Source organism: Fusarium pseudograminearum, chromosome 1 (assembly GCF_000303195.2).
Source record: "Fusarium pseudograminearum CS3096 chromosome 1, whole genome shotgun sequence".
In the NCBI taxonomy this organism is placed as follows: Eukaryota; Fungi; Ascomycota; class Sordariomycetes; order Hypocreales; family Nectriaceae; genus Fusarium; species Fusarium pseudograminearum.
Genome location: NC_031951.1, coordinates 1349049 through 1376813, shown reverse-complemented (window position 1 = coordinate 1376813; position 27765 = coordinate 1349049). Strand labels below are relative to the sequence as shown.

Below are 27765 nucleotides of genomic sequence, written 5' to 3'. Positions count from 1 at the left end.
ATTCCATGGATCCTATAGATTATAGTTTTGTGTATTGGTTTAAAGAACGAAGAAACACAAAAAGTACCATCAGAGTTACCCTATAGTTTAGACGCCAATTACCCACTATCCTACCTACCTGCCTTGACAGCCGATTTCTTCATTCCTTCACCATCACCATCAGTCAAGATGACGCCAGATCCTAAAAGGCGACGGATCGACTCTGCAGCACGCCCATATAAACGGGATCATCAAGATGATTTCCGCGCGCCAACCCCCCGAGCGCAATCACGCTACGCGCCTACGCCTCCTCGTGACGAAGTAGCACCGACCGACGAAGTAGCACCGACCGACGAAGACAAGGCTTTGGACCGCGACTGGTATGGCGGTGATGAGTTCGGAGGGCATAGCTTTGGAGACGATACCCATAATCCATTCGCATCCTACGGCGCCTGGGAAGGCCAGCAGCAGGAAGCAGCCCGACACGAAAAGATGTCCATCCGATTCGATGCACGGCGCGAGCAAAGGAATCGAGACAATGACGCCTGGGAGACAAACCGAATGTTACAATCTGGAGTGGCGCAACGACGAGATATGGCTTCCGACTTTGTTGACGATGACGATTCAACCCGAGTCCATCTTTTGATTCATGACCTCCGACCTCCCTTTCTGAAAGGACGAACGATTTTCACGAAACAACTAGAGCCAGTGCCCGCTGTTAAAGACCCCCAAAGTCACATGGCGGTTTTCAGTCGAAAGGGTAGCAAAGTGGTCAAAGAAGCTCGACAACAGCGAGAACGTCAAAGACAAGCCAAGGAAGCGACGAGCATGACCGGAACGACGCTTGGAAACATTATGGGCGCAAAAGAGGACGACGGCGATTCCGCACTGCCCGTACCTGCCGAGGACGATGCTCAACCTGAGCGGAAGGGCAACAAATTCAGCGAACACTTGAAAAAGACGGACGGCGCCAGCAACTTCAGCCAGAGCAAAACACTACGAGAGCAGCGAGAATACCTGCCGGCGTTTGCAGTTCGTGAGGACCTTCTTCGTGTGATTAGAGAGAATCAGGTTGTCATTTGTGTGGGTGAGACAGGTTCCGGCAAAACAACACAGTTGACGCAGTTCCTCCAAGAAGATGGATACGGAAAAACCGGGATGATCGGGTGCACACAGCCGCGACGAGTTGCAGCGATGAGTGTGGCCAAACGTGTGGCCGAAGAAATGGAAGTGAAGCTTGGAAGCACAGTCGGTTATGCCATTCGATTCGAAGACTGCACCAGCAAGGAGACGGTCATCAAATACATGACCGATGGTGTTCTATTGCGAGAGTCGCTGAACGAACCAGATCTGGATCGCTACTCCTGTGTCATCATGGACGAAGCACACGAACGTGCCCTTAATACAGATATCCTCATGGGCCTGTTCAAGAAGATTCTGCAAAGGCGACGCGACTTGAAGCTCATCGTAACATCGGCCACAATGAACTCGAAGCGTTTCTCCGATTTTTTTGGCGGCGCTCCTGAATTCATCATCCCTGGACGAACTTTCCCAGTCGACGTTATGTTCCATCGATCGCCTGTTGAGGACTACGTCGACCAGGCTGTGCATCAAGTATTGTCTATCCATGTCTCAATGGGTCCTGGAGATATCTTGGTGTTCATGACTGGTCAAGAAGACATTGAAATCACATGTGAGCTGGTGCAAAAACGACTCGACGCCCTCAATGACCCTCCTAAGTTGAGTATCCTGCCTATTTATAGTCAGATGCCTGCAGATCTACAGGCCAAGATTTTCGATAAGGCTGCTCCTGGTGTTCGAAAATGCATTGTTGCAACCAACATTGCCGAGACCAGTTTGACAGTTGACGGTATCAAGTACGTCGTGGATGCAGGCTACTCCAAGATGAAGGTATACAACCCCAAAATTGGCATGGATACGCTCCAAATTACGCCTATCTCGCAAGCCAACGCTTCACAGCGCTCAGGTCGAGCCGGTCGAACAGGCCCAGGAAAGGCATTCAGACTATACTCGGAAAAGGAGTTTAAGGAAGACCTGTACCTGCAGACGATTCCGGAAATTCAGCGCACAAATCTTGCCAACACTGTTCTGATGTTGAAATCTCTCGGTGTCAAGGATCTCCTGGACTTTGATTTCATGGACCCCCCTCCGCAGGACACTATTACAACCTCAATGTTTGACCTATGGGCCCTTGGAGCCTTGGACAATCTGGGCGAGCTCACCGAGCTAGGAAAGAAGATGAGTCACTTCCCAATGGACCCATCCCTATCTAAACTGCTCATTACCGCAGAAGAGTACGGTTGCAGTGAGGAGATGATCACTATCGTCTCTATGCTGTCTGTGCCCAACGTCTTCTACCGCCCGAAGGAGCGACAAGAAGAAGCTGATGCTGCACGTGAGAAGTTTTGGGTGCATGAGTCGGACCATTTGACGTATCTTCAAGTTTACACAAACTGGAAGGCAAACGGGTATTCCGATGGTTGGTGTGTAAAGCACTTCCTGCACCCCAAGTCTTTAAGGCGAGCCAAGGAAATTCGTGAGCAGCTGTTGGACATCATTCGTATGCAAAAGATGACGCTGACAAGCTGTGGAATTGACTGGGATATCGTGCGCAAGTGCATTTGTTCTGGCTACTACCACCAAGCAGCCAAATACAAAGGCTCGGGCGAGTACATCAACCTGCGCACCAACCTGGGTGTGCAATTGCACCCGACAAGTGCACTGTACGCTGGGCACCCGCCCGACTATATTGTCTACCACGAATTGATCCTCACCTCCAAGGTATATGTGTCAACAGTGACAGCTGTAGACCCCCACTGGCTCGCTGACCTCGGCGATGTGTTCTACTCGCTCAAGGAGAAGGGCTATTCAGCCCGTGACAAGCGTATCATAGAAACGGAATTCAACCGGAAGATGGAAATTGAGGCCAAGATGGCTGATGATAAACGCAAGGATGAAGAAAGGAAGCAGCTGGAGGAGGAGCGGAGCCAAAAGAAGCCGACGAAGGCGAAGATTGGAGCAGATGGCAAGAAATTTATAACCCAAGGAGCAGTCAGGAAGCCGGTGACGAAGCGACGCAACAGACCATTTTAGACTAGCAAGGAAGATCAGACATAAAAACATTATATAGTGCTCTTGGACTAGAAATTCACTAAAATTAATCGAATAGTTTGGTACATATACCTGCTCGGGCGATTTGGTTTTTGGTCAGACAGTAGCCTTATGGTTTGACTACTGTTACTGTTGTATTTTTGAGGCAATCCTGTTCAATACCATTTCTATTTTTGCGCGTACAAATACCAATGAGCAAGACAAATGGGTGATGGTAATACATTAGGTAATGTTTATTCCATACGATCTGTGTTTCTTACCCTTCTGTTGCTGTTCTGCTCATACCTCATCTTCAACGCGTGACTGTAAAATCACTCTCTCCCTCGATAATTTGTCTCTCTTCTTGTGAAACCTTTGTGACTCGAGCTGATCTCGGACCATCATCCACGTCCTTGAAGAACTTGGAAAGAATCTCCTCGCTGGCTTGAGCCTCTCCTTCAACCTCGAAAGCTGTTAGTGACAGGCCAGATTAGAGTGGCTGAATTAACTCACTCTCTCATCCTTTGTGTTTCGGCACCAACCAGTCACACCATATTCTCGAGCTCTTTTCTGGGTAAAGTATCTTTCTACAAATTAGATTCGGTGTTCCTGAATGTAGTCAACGGTTTATATCGTACCTGAAGCCAACACCTACATGACGTCAGATACGGAGAAGCTTCAGTGAACAGAGAATGAACATACCTTGAACACGCCCTTCAACAGAGAAGTAGACCTTGCAAGTGTTAGCATGCACTGTGATTAAGATAAGAGGTAGCATACTCGATTTGGCATATTGATGAGGTGTAGGATATGGGATGGATAGTAGTTTTGTAGTGTTGATGTTCGAGAATACAGAAGCTATTGTAAGAGGCACCAACAGTAATGGAGATGAAGCTGAAACATGTCAGCAAACAAGTACATGCAATTTCATGGTAACATACCCGAGGTAGTATATGATCAGGGACGATACAACCTTCGTGGTCAATTGATCGATTGTAGGCGGATATCTCAGCTTATAAGGCAGACAGGCAGGGATGTCGATAAGATAAGCTCTAAAACTGATGTCACCTATTATTCTTAGTGGCACCTAAACAACAATCCCTACCAAACTAACATCAGCAATCCTTTCAACTTGCGACGCGAAAAATAATACTGTACAACCTGCACATACACACGCATCGGCTTATTTATGGAAGCTACTTCATCCGAAGCGGCGTCAGAGCCTATTCGATTCCGCGCCGGCAAGAAACGAAAAGCATACCGCCAACGTGTCCAAGAGGATGACGACGCTGTCGCAGAAACAACACAATCGCCTCCTACCGCATCAGCAGCAGAGTCAAACGATAAGCCGACTCAAAGAAGCACACCAGACGATGAAGAGAATGGAGAAGGTTCAGTTGTAGCCGCGCTAAGGTTGCGCAATGCCCGGAGGAGCCGCCTTGGAGGAGTCGCATTCCGGCATTCAAACCGCCCAGAAGACGACACGAATACCGAGCGTGCTCTCGTCCCTCACAATGCCGACGAAACTTCGAATAGTGAGCCAGCGATAAAGGGCGTCACAGACCGGTTTACACACCAAACTGGAAAAGTTGCCGACCTCAACGACAGGCACATGTACGTTGAAGCCCCTCTTCTCTCGCAGTCTGCGCTTCTCACAGTACAATAACTAATCATTCAAGGATGGATTACATAGAATCCCGACTATCTAATCGCGCGGTCAGAGATAGCTCACAAACTACCTCATCCGCGTCTGCATCGGACCCTACTCGACAATCTTCCACGACGGCTACAAAGCACGAGACTGGACGAGCGGTGATGCAGGGCCAGCTGATGGAAATTGATTTAGGCAACCATGCGCAAGACAGCAGCGCTACTCTTAACGGGCGCGCAGGTCAAGGAGACGGCACAGCAGGTGGTGAACGGCGAGCCAAGAAGCCTCGGCTCAGAAGAGATGGCAAACCCTGGCGTCCACGAAACCGGCGAGACAGTGATGCTGCCAAGCGCGACCAAATCGTCGACGAGATTCTCCGAGAAACCAGGCGTATGTATTCAAAGCCCCTCCCATTTCAGGCCATATGCTAACACAACCCCTGTCAGTTGACCTATACGAGCCCGCCCCAGAACAAAGCGGCAGCGCCGCTGGTGCCGAGCAGGATGGCGCAGCAGATGAACGACTTGCTGAAGAGTTTAGACAGCAGTTTCTTGAAGATGTTGCCGAGCGACAACTTAGGAAAAAGAAGGCGACGAACCAGCCTGCGCGCCCTGGCACTGAGGAGGTTCTCAAAGGACCCAAACTTGGCGGTAGCCGCAACGCCAGAGCTCAGATGAGAGACCTCTTGTTGAAAAAAGAGAAGGAGGGAAAGAAATAGTATACGATCTGGTGGAGTTTTCTTCGGTGGTTGCGGCATCAGATGGTTATTGCTCTTGCGTTACTCTTTATAGAATTCACATACACACATCGAAAGCCATGTCTCATCGAACAGGACAATGCTGAAAATAGTCAATCTAAAAATACCATCTTGTATATATATATCGGGATACTCATTCATCCCATACTCAGTCTGTAACGATCATTGACTGCTATACAGGTCTGTCGATCCAAAGATCCAACATCAGCCCTGAGGCATAATCAATTCTCTGACAACCGTGGTCTCGGTGTCATATCGATCCTAAAAAAGGAAAGGAAAGGAAAGGAAAGGAAAGGGAAAAAAAAAAATCAAAAATCAAAAACTCCTTTACCCAATTTCCCATGTAGCAGTTTTCCCAAAACGTAATAAATGAACGAACCGTCGCTTGGCACAGTTGAGACCAGTCCTATATCATAAATCGCCATCTTACTCGTAAGTAAGATTGTTTGACTTCTGTCATATATGCCATAACGCCGTACCAATGTGATGTTAACCGTTGTAGGGTATCCCTTATGCGTAAATCTTGATAGAATGAAAAGTGACCCCCGAAAAGTCCCTTATCTGATGTCGAGCTGGAAAGGCTTGAACCGTCCGCCAATTGTAGCACAGCGTGGACACTTCCTTCTTGCTCCGTGCTCTGTCATGAGGACCTCTACACAAGTCGGACAAAGACCGCAGATGCATTCTGTACATGCATATGAATCCTTGAGTAGAGAAAAGCCTTGACATGCAGCGCAATATATCTGAATGTTTTGGGCCGAGTATGTCGGTGACGAGTCAGAAAGCCCCCGGGTCCCCATATGGAAGTTTTCGCCACTTTCAACTGAAGGAAATGGATCTATAGTGTCCTGGCTATAGGACGGAGGCGTAAGTGCCTGCTGGAGTGGTGAGGCCTGGTAACTCGCTGGTTGGAATTGTGGCTGGTGAGAAAAGGGCGGCAATGATGACCTATGCATTGAAACTGGAGATTGAGGGACCTTTTCATTATTTGTTAGTTGGTGCATGAACCTCAATGCAAATGCAACAGACAACGACTTACAGGAGTGCGGTCTTCATCAATATCACCAGCAGCAGATGCAGCCTGGTCAGCTGCATCGATGAGATCTTCCCATCGCTTCCCAAAGTCTGCGGATGGTTCGGCCGAAAGAGCTTTCCGATCATTGCCTGGCCTATAACGCTCCTCATTTTGTATCCGACGTAACCAGTCAGTTGCTGTTCCCTTTGAGGTTTTCTTCTTATGGTGGGATTCCCTTCCTCTCTTTGTTACAGATTGTTTGCGGGGACGGTTGGGACCGATAGGGCGTTGGAGAGGTGGGAGAGTAGATGATCTTCCAGGAGGTGAGTTTGCAAGAATGGAAGGAAGAAAGTCGCGCTGTCTATTAGCCTTGGCAGAGGAGTAAGGGTCGCTAGTAATGTCGTGGTTTGGAAGATTGAGCGGCGGTAGTTCAATGGAGGTTCGTGGTCTACGTCGAACATCCATATCTGAATAATATTCCTACGCATAATTAGTATGTGCTGGGTTGGGTTGTCTTATCAAATACACCACTTACACCATCCATATCCATCTCACGTTCGCTTTTAACGCCGTGGAGTTCGGCTAATGCTGCCGCTGCGCTGGCAGTACCCAGCATTGGACCAGAGACCGGCCCACCGTTAGTGTATTCATCTATAAGGCGCGGCGTGCCCGGATTGCTCGAGTCCTCGCGGTGGTAGTTGTGTCTCTCATGAAAACCTTGAAGGTGGTCAATGGGCGGGGGCAGGCTTGACTGAGAGTGTGACAAACCCTGAGCATTTGGAGCTGAGGTCTGATCAAGAGGTCGGCGCTCCGACGGAGGAGTATTAATCATTAACAAGAAGCTCTCTTCGGTAGCTGGTAGCTTGGAAATGTAATGCTCGGGATGCGCGCGACGGATATGCTCCTGCATGGAGCGATACCTCTTTTCCTGCAATTAGGCATTTAGAATCAAATCGGTACCGTTGCATTGTGCTACGGGAATATGCTTGCCAACTTGGGGAATATGCGAGGTGAGTGGTGAGACATGACGATACATGGCGGGTGGGCGCAGCATTGGTAGTTCAAGAACAGATGCAGGGCAGGCAGGCAGGATAAAGCAGAGCGGCTAGCAAAAGCAAACCATCTAGAGACTTACACCAATGCATCTCTTGCGACAGCTTGAGCCATCTTGATTGCGAAGAGGGCAGACTACCTCATTGTTGGAGTCTGTGATAGAGAAGGACGACGTTAAAGAAGATCGAGGCGGCATCTTGACCCCACCATGTGCGATAGCTTGCTGGCGGGGGGTGTTGTAGCGATAAGAGTATAAGAGGCGTGATAAGAGACAGATAGATGGGTGGTAGCGATTAAGATGGGATTGAAAGGACTAGATCAATTGGATTGGCGAGGATGAAGCTTTACAAAAACTGCAGCAGTCCAAGCGTAGCTCATTCATGTACAGTGAGATGAGCTACCTTTAAACATTGACAAGCTTTGCTACAGGAACTGTTTCGAAAATTGGACCAGTTATGCGACGGTAGTTGCGTATGCGATTGCGATTGCGACGTCGATTGGAGTATGCTGTTGACTTCCACTTTAGAAGCTGCAAGAATATCGATGATGGAGTGTTGCAAGATGTAAGCTGAGCAAGGCGAACAAAGATATTCAATCAAAAAGGTCGCTCCTTTGAAGAATCAATGCAGGTGTGTTGCAAAAGGAGATATGAAAGAAGAAAGACAAGTGGGTGGGAGAGAAGAAGGTAAGTAGTAGTAGTAAGTTTGAGTTTAGGTAAGTTCGGCGAGAGTTCAGGTGTGGAAGAAAAGAAGAGACAGAGGAAGGTGGGAGGCAAAGATGCCTTTTGGGGAAAGTGTGAGCGTAAGTAGACAGAGGTAGGATGGTGAGTAATAAGAGCAACAACGCAATAGTAGCGAAGAAAAGCAACAGCCAGAGAGGCAAGAGGAGGGTGTGAGTCGACAAGAGTGTGTGGTGTGCGGTGCTGCCGAGGGAAGCTGAGCTCTGAATGTACTGTACTGAACTGAATGAGAGCTTCTGTCAACTCATCAACTCTGTTTATACACCAGCAACCAGACTAAAACACACTTTCATACAGCCGAGTAAATCTTGACTTAAATTCAGAAATGTGAAAGTGAATATTCACAAAAAAAAAGAGGCGCAGAAAATGAGAGAGGGTCGACAAAATCCAAATACATAATAAGTGAGAGAAAAGAAAAAAAACTCTTGCGGAGGGCGTGTGGGCATTGGAATCAAGGCCAGTAGCGAACGCTTCCGCACAAACGAGACTCTGGTTCAACGTCTACCCATAGGTAGCCATTGCTCACTCGACAAGGGACCACCTGAGCTCCAGGCTCCATGCGTCTAACTGACATCGATTGCCTTGCTACAATACCATACCATGCCATGCCATGCCTTGTGCTTCGCCTCCACTGCTCGAGATCTCTCAGCTGCCTCGAAAGACTTATCGGCTGGGGCCAATAGCATTGACGTGCAGCTCCGGGGGTGCGGGTACAGAAGCTCTTTTGGTTGTACTCTGTACAATAGCTAGCACTTTTCTAGGCCCATTAAAGAAGCAGCACAAAAAAAAAACCTCTTTAGCTGCCATTCCATCCTTTCCCGAGCTGTGCTTGGCTGCAACATGACCTAGGGGTCGGAACCCCCTGGGCCATTCTGTCGGAGCTTCAATCTTGCAGCCTTTCAACTCTGCAGCAGCTCATACATCATGATCCCAAAGAAAACCTCGAGACCTCTGCAACGTCCAGTAGCAAAGCACAGCATCCAAGTAAAGAAGCATCAGCAGCTCGAAATGGGTATGGCCCAAGCGCCGCGAGAGCAAATCAACTGGCTACCATTGCAATGACTCGGGAGGGGCTACAGGGGTGATGGCAGTGGGTGAAGAGGGGCGTGGCTGTCAGTGGAGTTCTCGAGGACGGATGGAGGCTAGGAGGTTAAGAGCATGTCCTCTCACAGGTGCTTTGGGCCCAAGAAGCTCCCTAGAAGAAGCAGGGGAAGCTCCAATGGTGGAGCTGGTCCCTTGCTCGGGTTTGTTGAAGATCCTTTCTTTTTGCTGCTGCAACTGATAACGAGCCATGCAAGAAATGTCCCACACATGACGGCGTCTACTCTACACTCATCAGTCCTGAGAAAAAGATTGCAAATATCACGCCAATTTCACAGCTTCTGCGCCAGCCCGGCTTCAACGAAAGATTCGTCCGTGACAGGTCCTGATGGCTGTCGCAAAAAAAGGTCCGGCGTCTCAAGGGTTGGCCATATTTGGCGACGGCCAGGGTCGGCGGGGCCGACACCCAAGGTCAACTGCCACTCATGAATACCGTTCCTAAGCCAACTCCGGAAGTGGTTATCACATGTACATGGAAGGTACCTACCTCTGCATGACTCTCGCCATAGACGGTTCACGGGACCACTGGCATACCTAGGTAGCTACACAGAACGCTCGTTACTACAAGCTGTAGCTCGAGACAACTGTCGCTGTAGCTGTGGCGTTTAAAATTTAGCGATGCGCAGGTGTGGACGTCAACAGAGTCAGCGTCTGGGTCCTTGTCGCCAACCAGAAATTTCAAATATGTCCTGGTTCAAGAGCATGGACATATCTGGGTCCTGACAAGACAGCTGCTTTCCTGTACCTGTACAAATCGTTTATTTGTCGACAGAGGCAACTAGAACAACGTGAGTTTGTGACGATATCCGACTGGACATCATTGAACGACAGGTGATTTTCACAGACGGTTTACTCCTAGGTGGAGGCGCTGCGAAGTAAACGCCTGGAATAAGCCCTGTCACCACACTCCTGGGTCTTTCAAACGGTGACATCACCAGCCAGCCGGCCAAGGGAGACTGGGGTGTGCGTAGAGTCAAGTCCATTGAAGGGTCCTTCTTCCAACTCGCTTCGATTGTTCGACTCAGTGGCACATCCTAGGAAGGCGGTGAATACAACACCAGAACGCCAAAGCTTTCCAGCACTGGGTGAGATAGAGGAAGCTCGGGTAATGCCCATATGCCCCCTTGGAACAGCAAGGTATTGCCCGGCAGGATCAACTAAAGACGCATGAACAGGCCTGGGGGGGACGCCTAAACAAAGCGAGACAACATCGCGAGGCTCGACACGATAACATCTACTGTACAGCCAACCACGGTTGTAGAACCGAGGTCGATAAGTCCGGCTTTATTCTCAGACCCTGCGAAGGCGGTGACCCCGCGCCATCATAACGACCTGGCCACCTCGAATCTTACTCCAGGGACAATCGTTGATGGGCCTCGGAGATACATCCGCATTATGTCGCCATATTAAACGGGGTTGCTGAATTTAGCCTGCATGGGAGACGTTGATTGTGGTAGTGACTTCGATGTTCAATTAACAATGGCTTTCACAGGGCGAAATTTCCCGCATGCGATGGATCGAAAAGCTTGAGGCTCCAGGTGCTGGGTAACTAATGGAAGGTGTGAGGATAGCCAGCCAGCAGAGAATGCTACCGCATGTGTGGACCACGCACTGAATACGGATGTGGATCAGCTCATGACTGCTGCAATCGCTTTACCTGTCCAGGTACGGATAGCTGGTCTTCACAGCAATTGGCTTTCATGAACATATCGTATCCAACACAATCAGTGACGGGCACACGAACACACCTCATACATTGAAAATGGGCTCTGTAAACGAGTAAGTATCTTTTGCTCAGACCCCATTTCAAAACTTGTGTTGCAGCGGCCAAGATTCAGAACTAGACATGTCCTTGTCAGGTCGCAATTCATGGGGCGGAGCTTGGGTCAACTTGGAGCTGGTCCCATGACTCTCGAAAAATAAAAACCTTGGAAAGTCATGCTACCACGTTGAACAGAATCAAAAGGCGGTTCAGGATTGTATTGGACGGTCAGGATAACCGCGATAGCCATGGTATGCTGCAGGTTCTAGGTCTGGCAAGTGATCTAGCTTGACTTGGGTCGTTGTTCATACAAATATCGAGACATCCGGATTCCAGGGCATGCCGGTTTCTTGCCTTGAATCTAGAATGAGCTTCGCCTTGTTCACTCTGCCACATTCTTACCACTCGATTGGCACTCGAAGAATCTATACTCTATATCCGGGATGTACATCTGCTACTAATCAAGCAGCAATTACTTGTCGAGAGTGGGATACTAATTATAGCTCGGAAGCTCTCTGACCAGTTATTTGTACCACGTCAAGGCTGCTTGTGTTGTCGTGGGGGACAGTTCCCATGACCTATCGCGTATTACCTCGCTTCTCTACCGGCATGCCAACCGATACAGCACATCGACAGAATGGAATATCGAACATCTTTTCAAATGAAACTGTCGCCAGATCTCTACGCCATCTCTTATCTCACTCGCAGTATTCGGAGTTTTGAGTTTTCGCCAGGCGGTTGTATGAAACGATCAGCGGCTTCAGCTTCATGACAGTTGAACTTTCTTGCCAAAGTCTCGCAATTACCAACATGCATCGAGAACAATGACGAGACATAGTGTTTCAATGACTCATCTCCACTAATACTGTTCTGCACTGGCTCGATACCATTATGTATTTTGACGACCCATCGTCTCAGATCACAGTCACAGCAAGTTGGGCGCATTGGTTTATGTAACATAATTCATGTCTGATGTCAAGGTAAGTTTCGGTCTCTAAGCCAGGATCCGGAGACTTGACCTAGGGTATCTTTGGTACATGCTATCCCATATCATCAACTCAGAAGCACCCGGCTTGGGTTTATATCTGTCGTAAAATCCGCCTTACATGCATGTCCTTTTCCTCGGGATGCAAAAAAATAAATCCATATGACGTTTCGAGGCACCAGTGCTTACTCTAGCACTGAGTGCCCTCTTCCCATCTTTAAACTGTCCAGTCCTGACGCCTTTCCGTTGTTTACTTGAGCTGCTTAAGGATCTCTGTCAAGAAGTCCTCGAAACTCAAAGTGATGTAGCCATCGCGGTCGTCATCGTATTTCTTGAAGACGTCGGTCATGCGCTTGAGAGAGATGCAGCTCTGAACAAACAGGTCGAAGCTCATGACTCCTTCATTTCGCTTGTCGTACGTGTTGAAGATCAGCTCGACAAACTGGGGGCTTAGTCGATATCGGAAAGCGACGAGAGCGTTGTTGAATTCGGAGAGTGAGATGTTACCGCTACGGTCGGCGTCGAATCGGTCGAAGAGAGTTCTCCACGAAGCCAAAAAGGACCACAGACCACAGAATTCCTCGAAACCGATCGTGCCACTTCGATCAGAATCAAACATTCGGATCATCATGCGGACAGTATGGGGATCAAAGGCGGTCCAGTCACCGTTGACAAGCGCGGCGGATAGTTCCCTCTCAGAAAGATGACCAGTTCCTGGTCGGGGGGCGATTAGCAACTGATACAGCTATTATTTTGTGCACTTGGCAATGTTTGTAAACTTACCATCTTTGTCTACAGCACGGAATAGAGGTAGAAGCGTGGGATCGGAGCCATTGCCATCGAGAGCAGGCGAGGGAGGAGGTCGCGAGTTGGGAGCAGGACGGTTGTGAGCCTGGGGTCTCGCGCCGCCAGTGTTTGGAGGCGGGGACATGTAACCGTGAGAAGCTGGGCCCTGACCTAGTGAATGAGATCGCGCATCTCTTTGGGTTGGTAGAGGTTTGTCGTATCGAGACTGCTGCTGGTGATACTGCTGAGGAGGAGGGGCGTGATGCTGGTACTGCTGCTGCTGAGGAGGAGGGTGGTGTTGCTGCGGGGCTGGAGTCCTGGACTGTCCTGGCTTCTGAAGGGCGCAATGTTAGTTCGCGATTCTTGGTTGCGGTAATATCGATGTTTGCAACGTACCTGCTCGGGCTCGGCGAATCTAAACAGAAAGTATGATTAGCCTTGTGTTGCATTGTGTCGCCCTTCCTCAACGGTAGTTTATTAAACGCAATCGCAGAGCCGCAATGGTCGGGTGCTCTACAGGGAGGGGCAAGCTGGTTGGAAGATAAAGAAGAAACTTACCTGGGGAGAGCATCCTCGTCGTAGGGACGGTTGTAAGCCATGATGGATGTGAGTGTTTAGGTTTGCGATGGTTTCTATGAGAAAGAATCGAGTGGTAGAGCTGGGGATGGACGAGATTTTGAGGTAAAGTCGAGTTGGTGCGCGGCTAAAGAAGTAGTAGTAGTAGTAGTAGTAGTAGTAGTAGCACCGCCCTACATATGATGGAAGGTCTTTTTAGCTACTAAAGTATTACGGTCCTACCCCAGGCTCAGGGGACGGGAGCAGGGAGTTTCTCAGCGCGGGGCAGTGTCGTTTGGTTGGTGGAGCGTAATTGGAGATAGAGCGTGGCTGAGTGGATTTGGCAATGGAGATGAGATATGGGTAGTGGTAATAGTGAGTATGAGTAAGTGAGTGGTCTTGCGTGTGTGAGACAGGAAGAACTCGGGCGTTCTTTGTTCTTGTTCTTTTCTTTTTGATGAGTCAATTAGCAAGGCGGATTGGGTTCGCGAGCAATGTTAGATCGGTGTTGCTGTCTCGTAGCAAGAGAAGAAAGAGAACAAGTAAATACCTGGCTGAAATCAAGGGTTGAGAAATAGGTGACATGATGAAATGTTCAATATTCAAGTTCCCCGTTATCGGGTATTAAACTGGGTTCTAAACCTCCACTGCGGCCTTATCTGCAACGACCTAGACAGGGTCAACAAGGACTGTCCGACTTGGCTCCTTGCCCTTTCTTCCGTGCCAAGATGTCAAGTCAAGCAAGGTCCCCTTGAATCTTTCGTCTGGAAATCCTTCGTTCCGCGTATGCTAGTTTCATAGTCGTGGCCTTGATAGGCAGAATACCAGCTCGGTAAAGTTTGCCGGCATATAACTGTAACGTTTTATCAACGAACGGTATAGGGCCTCAATTTTCGCTTTCGGGATGGCAACTGACAGGACAGAGAGAGACCCTTGTGTGTTCCACGGTGGGGTTCATTCTCTATCCCCCTGCACTTAAAGTGCCTTGTAACTGGTGACGTCGGCGCGAACAAAGAAGCTCGCCCGGGTCAAGAGCTGAAGAAAAGTCAGAGGCTGACTTAGCCACTGACCCAGCCTCAGCCACTAGAAACAGAGTCTGAGCATCCATCTCAGTTAAGGAAAAGAAGGAGATTTGTTCCATTTCTGTTCTACAGTCTTCTTTGACCCCTGTTGCTTGCTTGTTAGTGGCTCATCACCTCATCGGCTTGACAAGACACGATCTACCCTGCCTCCACTATCTCCATCTCGGGGTTTCCATTGAACACGCATCAAGTTCGCAACTACCGACCCGGAGATTCAGCCTCATAGGAGAGATATTCAGATCTCATATTCGGATTACGTTGCAAAATTCTGGGGTCTAAATCTGTCATACCTACTGGTCACTCAGTGCTTTGTAAATCGCCATGACTTAAAACACTGTTATACAACGACATTACTAATACTCCTCAGTTGACCAACATGACCAACCAAGACTCATCAGAACCCTCCGAGTTCTGGCTATACGGATACGGGTATGTAATTCTCTCCTGACGTCAGATCTCTCATCAATGCATATATGTGTTAACGATTATCTCCGTGTTGCGCAGGAGCTTGATATGGAAGCCTCCGCCACATTTTGGTAAGCACTCCAAGCCCTTATTCAACGGCCCTCCCACTGACGTTTTTCTCATTTCTCAGATCAGAGAATCCCTGGATGGGTCGACGGTTATGTCCGTCGTTTCTGGCAGGTTAGTTCGCTTTGCATCGAAGTCAAATATCCTCAACTAACGTACTACAGGCCAGGTACAAACAGCCTCAACGGCCCGGGAGTTAATTGCATCCACAACTAACAACCACCTAGTGAAGATCACCGAGGCACCCCAGAAGCTCCAGGTCGTGTTGTCACTCTCATTGAGAGATCCTACTGGGAACAGCTGACCGATCATCACGACTCTGCCCCAGAGCGAGTATGGGGCGTTGCTTACCGCATCATCCCCGAGAAAGTCGCTGAGGTCAAGGAATACCTTGATATCCGCGAGATCAACGGATACACAATCCACTACGCTCCATTCCAACCTGCTGATGGTTCACCTCCCATCCGCACCCTGGTATACATCGGAACCCCAGATAATGAGCAGTTCGTCGGTCCCCAAGACCCCCAGAAGCTTGCCGAACACATCTTTCGCAGCCAAGGACCCAGTGGTCTGAACAAGGACTATCTTTTGAGTCTCGACACAGCTCTCAGCGAGCTTGCCCATGATAGCGGTGATGTCCATATCCACGATCTTGCCCGCCGCGTCAGAGAACTTGAGAGAAGCTGCGCAGATGAGAATAAGGTCACCAGCTCAACGCCCTCCGCCCATAGGCAGAAGCACAGTACCGAGGAGGCAGAGGAAATCGAGGAGCCACACCATTAAAGACAATCTGCATATCACATTTGACTCGATGAGTGCGTATAGATAGACGGCCTTGAACACTATAATGTTAGAGATCAGTTAGAGTCATAGACAGGTTATCGATTAATCCGGATTGGCTTCCAACCTCCTTTCCCACCAACATCTGCAATGAGTAACAATACTAGATCTTAATTCGAAACAGTAATTGTCAGCTTATAACTTAAACCCAATCCCAGCTTTTCACCAGACATCACATATCGAAAATAAAAACAGGAAACGAGAGAACGTGGCCGCACACAGCGCCATTCACATTTTCTTCCATGTCTGCCTACCGAGACACCATCCATTGTCTTTTCGCACTAGGTTCATTCGTAAAACGGCCGTGTCAAAATGGCATTCCAACCCAAAAGGCCATGCCCCTCAAACCATGCTTTCAACCAAAGTAACCGGGTATAGTTGTGCGTTCCAATATGTTCACCAATGCCTCATCATCCAACCATTCAAAGGATCCGTAGGCTCAATTACGAGAAGCTGTCGAAATCATTAGCCATTGAAAGTTCATTCTTCAATGCCTGCCGATAACTCGTAGGGGCGTAATGATGCCCCCATGTCGGGCTGCTAGGTAAACTAGCACCCTCTAGTATCCTCTTCCACCTTGGTGATGCTGCTGCTGCTGCTGCTGGGGAGGGATCTGTTGAGAGGGATCATGATACCCGTACTGCTGCTGAGGAGGCATGTATCCTATTGAAATGTTAAATTGAGCGCAAACGAACTTAAAGCTCCGTTGTGGACATACCTTGATGGGGGCCGCCGTAGCCTTGCTGAGGAGGATATCCACGGCCATAAGGCATGGGCGCGTACATGTTGGGGGCAGGCATCTGGTAGCCAGGTCCGGGAGGGCCCATTCCGTATGGCATTGGGCCACCAAAGTTTCGTCCATAGCCGCCACCGCCGCCTCCTCCTCTACCAAAACCACCTCGAGGGCCATTGTCGGATGCTTTGTCGACTCGAATGTTGCGGCCATCAAACCTATACATAGTTAGATCCCGTACAATAATGCGATAGCACCGCTGCTGTATAACAAGGAACCAAAGTGACTCGTACTCGACATTGTTCATAGCTGCGATGGCGTTCTGAGCGTCGCCCTCCTGTGTGTATCGCACAAACCCGAAGCCGCGGCTGCGACCAGTATCACGGTCCTTGACCACCACCTTCACATATCCATCGTTAGAAACAGTCTCGCCGTCCAACAAACACCCGCATTAGAGCCACAAGATGTAGGACTAGAAGCGCCTTGCTTGAAGGAAAAAAGGAACGGAGGCACCTACAGCTTCTTCGACAGGGCCAAACTCCTCAAACTTCTGGCGAAGAGTGGCCTCCTCTGTATGCCATGCTAGGCCACTGGGACTGGGTTAGCATTTGGAAAAGCTATATGAGATGTACGGAACATACCCGATGAAAAGCTTCGACATGATGAATTGTGATATCTGTTCGACTTTGGTTGTTAGCTTTTGTTCGCAGTCCAACACCGAACAGGCGTTGGCTTTCTGGATTGCAGATGCGCTTCAGAAGCCCAGGTTCGTATAATAGAGTCGAGTTTCGGCACCTAAAGCAACCAAACTTTCGAAAATCCTCTTTGATTTCAGTACCACAGCAATCCTATCATTGATATGCCGCGCGTCGCTGGGCAGAGCGCGCTTACATGCACGTTTGGCGAAGTGGAAATGAGAGAATGGTGCTGCAAGAGATAGAACGCACCTTTGTTGCCTGAAGTGTGAATGTTCTTAGGGTACTTGGACTTGGTTATCCAAAAGTGAGTCTTTGTGCTCGTTATCAAGATAGTTCTAGAAGTTGATAAGTGGACAGATTGAGGTGCAAAGTGTAAGGTGTAAGAAGGAGGATGAGTGTGGAGCTCAAACACAGTAGGAGGTGGTGGAAGCAGTGCAGTTTAAAGCAAAACCCAAGGCAAGGCAAACGTGTGTAGCTTTAGCTTAGCTTCTATTCACTAGAGAGCGCAGCGTAGTCCAGTAACAATCCAAGGATGAGAGTGAAAGTGAAGTGAATGAGAGGGGTCCTAAGCATGAATTAAATGAAATGCGGGCGGAGCGTGACTGTCGAGATTATGTATGTACCCTGCAGCGCAATGCAGAGAAGCGTAGCGCAGTAAGTGAACTGGAGGCCCGGCGGACAGGCAAGAAATCAGGCACGTTGTTTCTGTGACCCCGAATCCCGTTTGGCAGTGGTGCGGAATGACGATGGGATGCTCGTCAGGGGTAGGTAGTTGCCGCGCTCAAAGTGCTGTAAGTTTAAAATATCTCGTTTGTTTGATGAGGCTTGATAAGTTGACACCATGGTTTCGCGAATCACGCTTCTAATCTTTTTGCATACACTGCAGCAAGCTCACAACCTAAGATCCAAGTCAAGCCAAGCTCTCTCCTTGCGTGTCGATCTCAGGCCTAATGGGCTCATCAATGGAGGCAGTGCAGATGAACTGCACCGCTTCGCACCGTAACTACCTAGACTACCCGTCACAGCGACAGGTCGACCAGGGTGCCAGCCAGGACGTTTCGGTGCTCTTGTTTGGCATCAGCAGGGGAGCTTTCTCCAAACAAGCTTTGAATACCCAACACTAACCCACCACGCTCACCGTGGTGGTCGTGAATGTTAGGTTTGGTGCCTCCAGACGATGCAGGAGAATGCAAGCTCATGCGGGTCCTGTGATGACGACGGACCTCCACATCCTGGTCGTGGCTCTCCCCACATTCATTCAAAGCTAAGCACCACGGCTAAGCTCAAATCGCTCTCTGCCCCTTGGACAAACATAGTTATCCGATGATCTTCCCCCTTGTCCTCATACTACCAGTTTTCGATTCGCCGCTGGCATAGCCTCCTTCAACCCACTTGCTCCCAATATCCCGGTCCTACTCCCTGTGCTTCGGGAAGGGGTCCTTGGAATCAAGTTAGGTGTTGAGACTGGCACTGTTAATAGAAAGATTCGGTACTCAAATCAGTCTGTCACTGTGAACTGATATTCCTTCTGCCAGCGTTGTATGGATAACTTATGCAAATGGCCATCGGGCTTGTGTTGCCACGGCTCTGCGCAGTCGAGATACGCAGCAACGTCGTTCCCTTATTCTTGGCGATTTGCTTGTCCTTTTCGGGGTGTTATTTGAACCCCGCCTCAATCAAAGTCTGTCGCAGACACGTGCTGCCCCTCTTCCTCCTTCTCTCCTGGACGTTGAGGACACAGGGGCCAAAGAGGTACTGAAGAAGAGAAAAGCTCATGTCTAACTTGTTCGTATCTCTTGTTGTTCAGAAGAAGAATAAGCGGGGGTTCCAAGGTTGTCTGTGCAATACCTTTCTCGCCTCACGTCTAAGGTTATGTATTATGAGCTCTCCAAAGTCCACAAGGACTTAGACGAGATGTTGACGTGGATTGTGTAATTTCCCCGAAAGGGAACCACCAGGGGTGAGGATTAAGGCATGTAAGACAAGAGCTAAATCATGCAGTGAAACGTGCAGAGTGTCAAAGCTCTTCCCGCTTCGTAACGTATGAAACGGGTTGACGAATGAGTGACCAAACTCAAAGCCAAGGGAGATTCTCCGGTTGAAATGTCTCACCCGCAGTGATGGATCCGCAAGATGCGTATGCAGGGTCGTTCTTTTTTGACCGACTTCTCATATTGAATCATGAGAGAAGAGACGAGAAGGAAAGTTGTGCATCAACAAGCTTTGAAACCAACAGTAATATCAGCTGCTTTCGAAAATATGCAATAGCAAACTCTGTAGTGAAACACCAGATTAAACATTGCTGCAATGTGACCTTGGCAGAGGCTTAGCAGATTGAGCATCCAATGCCAAGAATCATGGGTCACACTGGGCCCGAATATCAGGGACCAATTTTGGTGACAGGATCTTGCGACCTTTCTGATATTGACAAAGGGTTGACTGAAGACTCCTTGTGAAGCACGTTTTCAAAACGAGATGCACAGACTGATTATTGTCGGATTGCATTGCAGCCAGTTCCTGTCACTCAGCACTCGGGGGAAACAAGGAACAGAAGAGTCTTTCTGTTGCTATTAAAGGAAAAGATCAAGTAAAACGGAAATTAGAACCAATCGCCAGTTATGAAAAGAGCAAGAGGGCAGTTCAATCGATGCACCTTCCTCCGTGATTCATGTTTGAGCGGAGCACTTTCCCCAGTATCTACTACTTACTATATTTTCCAACACGCACCTATCTTGCCTCTTTATGTTCAAGTCTTGCACGGAAGGTGCGATTGTGTCTTGCTACAGACTGTTTTACAGAGTAGATTTCGAGAACAATGGCTCTCCAATGATTACCCTTTTAATAATACTCTTCGACCACCGATAAGAGACCGTCTCCTGATTCTCTTGGTCTGGATGAAGTCGAGGCGCTCTCGCCATCATTTGAATGGTCCTGTGAAGGCCAGCCATGGGACCACAGAAGAACCCGATCAGCCATCCGGTGATGTTAGTTCTGACAGTTTCCGCAGGATACAATCTTGGCTGGATGCAACACCAGCTCCTGGTGAACTCCACGACTCTGTAGAAGATTACACACAAACCAACAACCGAAGTCGTACGTCGGGTTGGCGTCCTCACGATCTCCCTATTGCGTCCATATCTCCGAAGTGTCGCAGAAACGGCCACCAAAGAAACCGGCATCTTTACGAGGAACGTGCTTACAAAATGTCCCCAGAACCCTTCCCCGATGACCCATATTCAACATCGCACTTCGAACCTTCTATTGAGGCTGGGTCGGATAAGGAGAACAAAAAAAGGTCTCCCGATGACGCATCCGACAGAAGCTCATTCGGACGACGGCCAAGGAGAAAGACACGCCCAGACCGTTATTCGTCCAAGAATAAAGCAACTAGGAAGTCTCCGGCGAAGAATAAGAACGAAAGATCGAGAAAGAAGTCTCGCTCAAAGAAGCATCGTCTTCGATCGAGCCAAGACGTCATGACCAACTTCGCCTCCGGGGCCATCCCAAATACGAGAGTAACGGTGAGCCGATAAACTGCATATTGTCAGACAAATGGCCAAAAATTTAACGTCAGTCTACATAGATGAAACCAAATCTTACTACTGGACTTTTTCTGAATGGCCGGTCATCCGCCACTGCACCAGGTAAGCTGGCATGAAGGGTTGTGTCAGTCAGTTCTCATCATATCATAGTTGCGGATCTTACGTTTAACAGCACCAAATTCTTGGAACTAAAACCAAGCCTGAGAGAGAAGCACAAAGTTGGTCAACTAAGTACGAATGGAGAAACAGACCACGATGAAGTTGAGACTTCCGACAACCTCGATCACTCTTTGCAACAACACACAGACATCTCAAAGACAGCGACAACTGACAAAGATGCAAATGGAAAGGAAGACATTGACCGTTGTTTCCAAGATGACTCCAGTTCGCTAAATGGATCTAACCCAGAACCAAGCCCCGATACTCCAAGGATGATGCTAAAGAAACTCATCAAGACTGGCATCTTTGACGGAACGGGAATTTTGAAGCTTGCATCTGACAAAACAACTAGGCCGAAACCAGTCAAAGATGGCGAGAGTAGCATTCTTGAAAAAGTAAAGCCGGTCAGGAGTCATGCAAGTCAAGATAATGTGTCGATGGCAGATCCTGGCAAGGACTTGACTCTTCCATCAACTGCGCAGCCTCCCCAGGATACCGCAAGCCTCTACCAGAAGCACCATGGGAATCGCCTGAACATACCAGCTAATGCAGTATGCCTTGAGCGTCAAGGCGAGAATATTCCACTCTACACCAGTCGAACTGCGCAAGTGTGTTCTTCTGGTGTAGCGAATCTAGACGGTATGAAAGAAGGGCATGAGCCTTCCATGACTCAAAATCCCAGTCCAGACCTTAGTTTGGCATATGAATCTGCTACCAACGGTAGACGGCAGTCTGTACCTAAAACTTCGGAAGGGGGCCGCCAATACGTCCAATGCATTGATCAGGACGATCAAAGGAGACCAATGCTTACAAGTCCTGACAGTGATCCTGCGGATTTTGGATACCTCGTACATCCACAATATATACAGAGCCATGAGCCTCGCAGGATGGGGCAGCCAATATACGGTGATTGGCAACGTTGCGATGTGATCGAACCGCCACAACAGCCGTTGGTTGACGAGCATTCTCTTCGGTTTACCCATAGGCATGTTGGCACACAGGGTCTCAACCCAATGTCATTCCCTATGCCCGCAACAGAGATGCAGCCTATACAAGACGAGAGGGGATACGGCAATGCGCAGACCGACCCGCCACCCTTAAATTGTGGCAATGAAACAGTGCAAGAATTCTTCGAAAGAATCGAGGGTGAGGTAGGTTTGGAATAGGATGAGACATACCAAGCCCTGTACGATGCTTATATTGGCGGCACGGAAGAGTGTACTGAACATGAGCTCCAAGAAATGCAGCAATGCTTGTATGAATTGCAAAGTGGTAACCCAGAGTGCAGCCAAGAACATGGGCCTTCTCCAGATGGCGCGTATCCACAGTCTCAACGGGAGACAGATCTATGTCTATCAAGGAGCCAGAAATCCTTAGGCGATCAAGATGGTTGTTTTACGGGCAGAATTGAAGACAACCTTCATGCGCAGGATGCCGAAATGGTTGCCTTCTGGAGGCCCAATCACTTTTAGGATTACGTGCTTATATATCGCCCATCGAGATTTATGTATTTAGGCCTAGCCAATACTCATTACTCTGGTCCTTGGTCCTTCCACGTGTTTCTCAGGCTTTGAACATCGATACCACATTGCTCTGCCTTTGCGATTACAGCACCAGCCTTCCCGACAACGGGAGCATCGATCATCTTGCCATCAAGGGTCCAAGCACCTCGACCGGAAGCTGAAGCCTTCTCGTCAGCAATAGATATTCTTACAGCCCATTCGACCTCTTTCTGGTCAGGTGCGAACATGCGCTGTACGACTTCGACCTGGCTTGGGTGAATGCATTGCTTTCCATTGAAACCCATAGATTTGCCTCCAGCACATTCTTCCTCAAGAGTCTTGAGCCCCTGATCTCCCTTGTAAGAAGTGCAAACAAGATCAATGGCACTCGGTAGTCCAGCAGCTCGGGCAGCGGTGACTATTGCTGACCTTGCGTACAGAAATTCCGTTAACGACGGGGTTCTCGTCAGAGACAGGTCGAGAGCAAAATCCTCGGCAGCAAAGATGAAGCCACTTAGGTAAGGAGATGCCTTGCAGATTTGTGACAAATCCATGACAGCACGCGCAGACTCTATGAGGGCGATAATCTTGGTGGGATTATCTGCATCTGCTGTATGTCGCTCTGGAGCAACATGTCGAAGAACGTCGGTAACGAAAGTCAGATCAGCTGCCGAGTTAACTTTGGGAACCACCACCGCATCGACATGACGCAGAGGAGCCAGAGTGGTTAGATCTGAGAGTGCAAAAGGAGTAGAAACAGCATTGATGCGAACCGCAAGCTCAGAGATGCCGGAGGGGCGGGCTTTGAGGCTAAATATGTGCTCGCGGAGTTGATTGCGAGCTGTATCTTTGAGAGACGGTGTGACAGAGTCTTCGAGATCGTAGGTTACGTTGTCTGAGCTGAGACCGAGAGACTTTGTGAGCATCTTTTGCGATGAGCCGGGGACTGAAGAGGGGTGTTAGTGCTGTGAAGCAAACAACTGGTGCGTTGAACTTACCATAGAGCAATGAGCGCCGAACGATAGATGAAGATCTAGCCGCCATCTTGAATGATTAATGTATTCTTTATATAAAATATCAATTGATTGTATCTATAGGTGGTGAACAACTTGAGTGAGTGCGACTTATACGCCGAGATTCAGTACCCGCCCCCACAGGAAGCTCTCTCATGACGTCCCCAGCCTATCTAAAACGGTCCCAAGCAAAACGTCCAGACTAATCTGCCGCCCTCTACCGCTTACCCAAATCAGCAGCCCAGGGGGTTTCTGACTGTCGCGGATCATGCTCCCTTGCGCGGCTTGATGGGAAGGCCAGCTTACACAGTTAGCTCTGAAACTCTCTCTCGCTCTCACAACTCCAACGAACCACCCACGTATTTTTTTATTTCTTCTCAAGTACCTACGGTCGGCTTTCTACGATACCGAAACAACGCTCTTTTTCCTAACTCTGGCATTTTCTCTCCACGGCTACGGCTCCCTTTGAACGAGGAGAAATCGAGATAACCTGACGAATTCCTGAATATCTGCAACTTATTCTAACTATCATGGATGCCACGCAACCACAGCCCGCCGCGCCGGGCGCTCTTAGCTGGCGCCTCAGCGCGCATCCCATTACGCTCCTCACTTTCCTCGGCTTTAGAATATGTACGTCTCTATCGAACTTTGGGCCAATTCACCAAACAAAGCGCAATTGCTAACTTGGGCTCCAGCAAGTGTCCTGATCTACTTTCTCGGCTTGTGGATCATACAAAGCATGTGCGTGACAACCTTACGAACCTCTTGCAACAAAAGGACAGAAATATTGACGTCTCTTTTCTATCCAGGATCATGATTTTCATCATCACCATTCTCCTCCTCGCCGCCGACTTTTACTACATCAAGAACATTGCTGGTCGTCGTCTTGTTGGTCTGCGATGGTGGAACGAAGTTGATCCTCAGTCGGGCGAATCGCAGTGGGTGTTTGAGAGCAGCGAGCCTGGAACCAAGACCATCAACCCTACCGACAGCCGCTTCTTCTGGCTCGCTTTGTATATCCAGCCTATGCTGTGGGTTCTGATGGCCATTCTTGCTCTTGTGCGACTGCAGTTCCTATGGCTGCCTCTCGTTGGTAAGTTTACACTCCTTCCTTTTAGTGCAAATCCAGATATAGAGAGCTAACGATTTGTGTCAAGTCATCGCCCTTGTTCTTACAATCATGAACACTCTGGCCTTTTCCCGGTGCGATAAGTTCAGCAACGCCTCTAGCATTGCTGGAAGCGCCTTTGGCACAGGTAACCTGGCTGGCAACATCGCGAGCAACATGGTCAGCAGCTGGTTCTCTCGCAGTTGATAGCTGTTTTCTTCAGCAACGTGGTTTCTTGGGCCATACAGTGTACTCGAGGATTCTGTGGGCGAAAAGAGTGAAGCCGCTCGCACACGTCTGACTTGATACCACGCGAAGGCCGACTTCAATGGTGCGTCAGCACGGAGAGTTGCAGATTAAAATCAGCGGGGTTCTTCATTGTTGGTGTGGGTTTGCAATAAGCAATTGCTGTTTCAAGACGCCTATAGGCAGGGAGTGTATGAATATCAGACTTGAACGCCAAATCGTATGTCCATTTTGAGCCATACCGGTCATTTGCCACTCACGACACGATCATTTGCGGACATTCGTTTTGTGACAGGAGAAACAGTGACGGGACTTATTACGTATAACTATATTGGCTAATAACTAACATTCATGGATTATAAACGCTTCAAGAAGTGCAAGCAAATTATCGTAGATTTTGGTTCCTTCTTCGGCCCCCCTTAAATACAAAAGGCTCTGGTATTTTCGCGATAGATACGATCGACCAGCCACCCACTACCTGTTCACTCCATCGTAGGCGAATGATACAGTCTACATAACATAAGTGAGTGGCTAGCCCAATGCGGCCGTGAGGACTAGATATGTCATAACCCAAAAACTCCGAACCCCTTGACGCACGAAACGAAAGCATCCCTCAGTTGTTTCGGCTGAGGGATAGCTTCTGACCTTGCGAGGCGGCACTATCGTCTCGCCGCACGCTCAATCTCGTCGTCCAGCTGTCGCTCCTCCTCTTCCAGTCTTCGGATCTCATCGGCCGTCATTCCATCTTCAACAAGGTGAGCGACATTGGAAGACATGCCTTGAGGCGTCTGAGCACCACTGTTGGCTCCACGATCGTGTGAAGCAACGGATGAACGGCCTGGTGGGGGGGTGGGAGCGACACCCCGATCACGGTCGACGTTTCCAAGGGCGATAGGCTGCATGTGATTCTCATCTGAGTAAGGTGAGTTGGGTGAGTCACTGGTACGGCCATTGATTTCCTTGTCCACCGCGTAGGTTTGCTGTATGGTATAGTCTTCGCTGGGGTGCTTGTTACGGCGACGGCGAAGGAGGAACCATACTAGTGCACCGATGAGAAGAAGACCACCGATGACAGCACCAACCGCAATACCAGCAGTTGCACCAGTCGAAAGTCCGCCGCCGCCACCGCTGCTGTCGGACTTCTCATTAGCCTCTGTGGTTCCGGTGGGTGCAATGCTTCCCGAGGTTGACGATGGTGAAAAGGTTGTTTCCGCGGGTCCTTGTCCCTGCTGGTCCCTTTGGAGCTTTGACTCTAGTTCGACTATTTCAGTCTCGTTGTTGGTGACAGTGAAGAGTCTTGATCTGGTTGTACCCTCTAGTCCATCCTTCGTCCAATCAATCTCGATCTGCATGTTATCGCCATAGAACTGCTCGGTTTCACCCGTGAAGTTGAGTGATACCGTATTATTTGTAACTACATTATGATGCATCAGTAAGAAACATGGAATCGGGACCATACTTCATGAGCCAGAGCAGAACTTACCCTTGATGAATTGATAGAAATCTCTCTTTGAAGATTTGAAATTGTAAGAACCCAGCGTGTCAACTGTGCTATTGTAGAAAACCTGCCATTTCACCTTTTCGAGGGTAGTCTTGTTACTGGCTTCAAATCCGAAGTCTCTCTTCTGATGAGAGGCGTCGACTATGAATACTGGGCCGAAGTCGAAAAGTTGCGGATCGAACTCGACGGCAGCTTGCCCAGAGTCAGAGTCGCCAGAGTTACCAGGGTTAGAGTCGCTTAAGCCTCCGCCGCCTGATTTTCCTGGTGAACCATCGTTGGGATTGCTTGTAGGCAATGGTGATGCTGATGTTGATGCCGGTGCATCTTGCATGTTCTTCGCAAGATCTCCCGCGCCAGCGCCCTCGCTCTGACCTTGATTCGCCAATCGATCCATTTGGTAACAGTGATTCGGGCCGCGTTGATATCGATTTATTGTACTGGTCGATTTGAAGAATCCTAGGTCGCTCGTTCACTCGTGCAAAACCTGGACGTTGTGGTCGATGTGTAAGTCAGAGGTCGGTCTTTCGTCGCTAAGTGTTCGCTTTCCTGGGACTCGTTCGTTGAGCTATAGTCGGAGCCAAGTCCACTTCCAACCACCAGCGGATAACGTTTGTTCGGGGACAAGTCCCTAAGGACTGTGCAAGTGAAAACAAAAACGAGGTTGTTTTATTAGAGGTTGGCTTCGGATACGAGAAGTAGTAAGACGAAAAGAAAGGTGAGCGAACGAACAGAAGGGGAGGGAACAAAGAAAACGGACAACGGTTAGGCCACTCCTTCCTTGTCCTTGTCCTTGTCCTTGTCACATCACTCCAAGTCTCCTCTTTCTTCTGCGGCAAGGCCTGGCTTGACCTGGATGGTTGCAAGTGCAGCCCAGGGCGTACTCAGCCAGAGTCTGGCCAACTACCTGCTGTAAGCTAGACTCACATATGAGGTGTACACGGCAGGTACAGCACAGTGCTTGCCTAAAGGGGCAAGCTTAACTACTTAGACCACTCCGCTCTCTTGCTTGCTGCACGGATGGAAGGTGCACCCCGGTCTAGCGTTTTGTTTCTGCTTGGCTGGGCTGAGCCGCTGAACGAGGATCGCTGCAGCAAACGGCTTTGCTCTGAAACGCCGATATGCCTCTACATGCATCGTGTCTCCATGTTGGTTTCTATCACGTTGCAGTCGAGCGAACTTGGGCGGCAAAGTCATTGTTGGACGTGCAAATAAACCATCGTATGTTGGCTTGACCACCAGCCCAACTCAAGCATCCTCAGCTGAGGTAAACGAGAACAAGAGGAATGCTCTATGCCCGTTCTAGTTTGAGCCGAGCT

General features: G+C 49.1%; 11 protein-coding genes across 11 annotated transcripts, besides 4 other annotated features; 5 read left to right on the top strand and 6 right to left on the bottom strand.

The window, feature by feature from the left end:
* Positions 1-168: 168 nt before the first annotated feature.
* On the top strand, positions 169-3093 carry FPSE_02037 (uncharacterized protein; the record flags this gene model as incomplete). Its single annotated transcript, XM_009255156.1, has 1 exon — positions 169-3093. The coding sequence occupies one exon, from the start codon at positions 169-171 to the stop codon at positions 3091-3093; it is 2925 nt and encodes a 974-aa protein (XP_009253431.1).
* A 310-nt stretch (positions 3094-3403) lies between these two features.
* On the bottom strand, positions 3404-3868 carry FPSE_02038 (uncharacterized protein; the record flags this gene model as incomplete). Its single annotated transcript, XM_009255157.1, has 4 exons — positions 3404-3553; positions 3604-3655; positions 3729-3741; positions 3793-3868. The coding sequence occupies 4 exons, from the start codon at positions 3866-3868 to the stop codon at positions 3404-3406; spliced, it is 291 nt and encodes a 96-aa protein (XP_009253432.1).
* A 411-nt stretch (positions 3869-4279) lies between these two features.
* Positions 4280-5459, top strand: FPSE_02039 (uncharacterized protein; the record flags this gene model as incomplete). Its single annotated transcript, XM_009255158.1, has 3 exons — positions 4280-4704; positions 4770-5131; positions 5188-5459. 3 exons carry the CDS (start codon positions 4280-4282, stop codon positions 5457-5459), a joined length of 1059 nt encoding a protein of 352 aa, XP_009253433.1.
* Positions 5460-5764: 305 nt separating this feature from the next.
* Positions 5765-5802: a microsatellite.
* Positions 5803-6055: 253 nt separating this feature from the next.
* On the bottom strand, positions 6056-7762 carry FPSE_02040 (uncharacterized protein; the record flags this gene model as incomplete). Its single annotated transcript, XM_009255159.1, has 4 exons — positions 6056-6475; positions 6538-6993; positions 7049-7441; positions 7649-7762. 4 exons carry the CDS (start codon positions 7760-7762, stop codon positions 6056-6058), a joined length of 1383 nt encoding a protein of 460 aa, XP_009253434.1.
* Positions 7763-8895: 1133 nt separating this feature from the next.
* Positions 8896-8920: a microsatellite.
* A 3483-nt stretch (positions 8921-12403) lies between these two features.
* FPSE_02041 (uncharacterized protein) lies at positions 12404-13538 on the bottom strand (the record flags this gene model as incomplete). The annotated part of the gene is made up of 4 exons (XM_009255160.1): positions 12404-12867; positions 12937-13273; positions 13336-13354; positions 13498-13538. 4 exons carry the CDS (start codon positions 13536-13538, stop codon positions 12404-12406), a joined length of 861 nt encoding a protein of 286 aa, XP_009253435.1.
* Positions 13539-13649: 111 nt separating this feature from the next.
* Positions 13650-13681: a microsatellite.
* A 1271-nt stretch (positions 13682-14952) lies between these two features.
* FPSE_02042 (uncharacterized protein) lies at positions 14953-15890 on the top strand (the record flags this gene model as incomplete). Its single annotated transcript, XM_009255161.1, has 2 exons — positions 14953-15005; positions 15335-15890. The coding sequence occupies 2 exons, from the start codon at positions 14953-14955 to the stop codon at positions 15888-15890; spliced, it is 609 nt and encodes a 202-aa protein (XP_009253436.1).
* A 616-nt stretch (positions 15891-16506) lies between these two features.
* On the bottom strand, positions 16507-17341 carry FPSE_02043 (uncharacterized protein; the record flags this gene model as incomplete). Its single annotated transcript, XM_009255162.1, has 5 exons — positions 16507-16610; positions 16666-16898; positions 16974-17080; positions 17198-17270; positions 17322-17341. The coding sequence occupies 5 exons, from the start codon at positions 17339-17341 to the stop codon at positions 16507-16509; spliced, it is 537 nt and encodes a 178-aa protein (XP_009253437.1).
* Positions 16532-16551: a microsatellite.
* A 3240-nt stretch (positions 17342-20581) lies between the features above and the next one.
* On the top strand, positions 20582-22245 carry FPSE_02044 (uncharacterized protein; the record flags this gene model as incomplete). Its single annotated transcript, XM_009255163.1, has 3 exons — positions 20582-20899; positions 20962-21022; positions 21071-22245. The coding sequence occupies 3 exons, from the start codon at positions 20582-20584 to the stop codon at positions 22243-22245; spliced, it is 1554 nt and encodes a 517-aa protein (XP_009253438.1).
* Positions 22246-22610: 365 nt separating this feature from the next.
* On the bottom strand, positions 22611-23625 carry FPSE_02045 (uncharacterized protein; the record flags this gene model as incomplete). The annotated part of the gene is made up of 2 exons (XM_009255164.1): positions 22611-23527; positions 23580-23625. 2 exons carry the CDS (start codon positions 23623-23625, stop codon positions 22611-22613), a joined length of 963 nt encoding a protein of 320 aa, XP_009253439.1.
* Positions 23626-24124: 499 nt separating this feature from the next.
* On the top strand, positions 24125-24909 carry FPSE_02046 (uncharacterized protein; the record flags this gene model as incomplete). Its single annotated transcript, XM_009255165.1, has 4 exons — positions 24125-24224; positions 24290-24335; positions 24404-24687; positions 24752-24909. 4 exons carry the CDS (start codon positions 24125-24127, stop codon positions 24907-24909), a joined length of 588 nt encoding a protein of 195 aa, XP_009253440.1.
* Positions 24910-25607: 698 nt separating this feature from the next.
* On the bottom strand, positions 25608-26843 carry FPSE_02047 (uncharacterized protein; the record flags this gene model as incomplete). The annotated part of the gene is made up of 2 exons (XM_009255166.1): positions 25608-26362; positions 26432-26843. The coding sequence occupies 2 exons, from the start codon at positions 26841-26843 to the stop codon at positions 25608-25610; spliced, it is 1167 nt and encodes a 388-aa protein (XP_009253441.1).
* Positions 26844-27765: the final 922 nt, after the last annotated feature.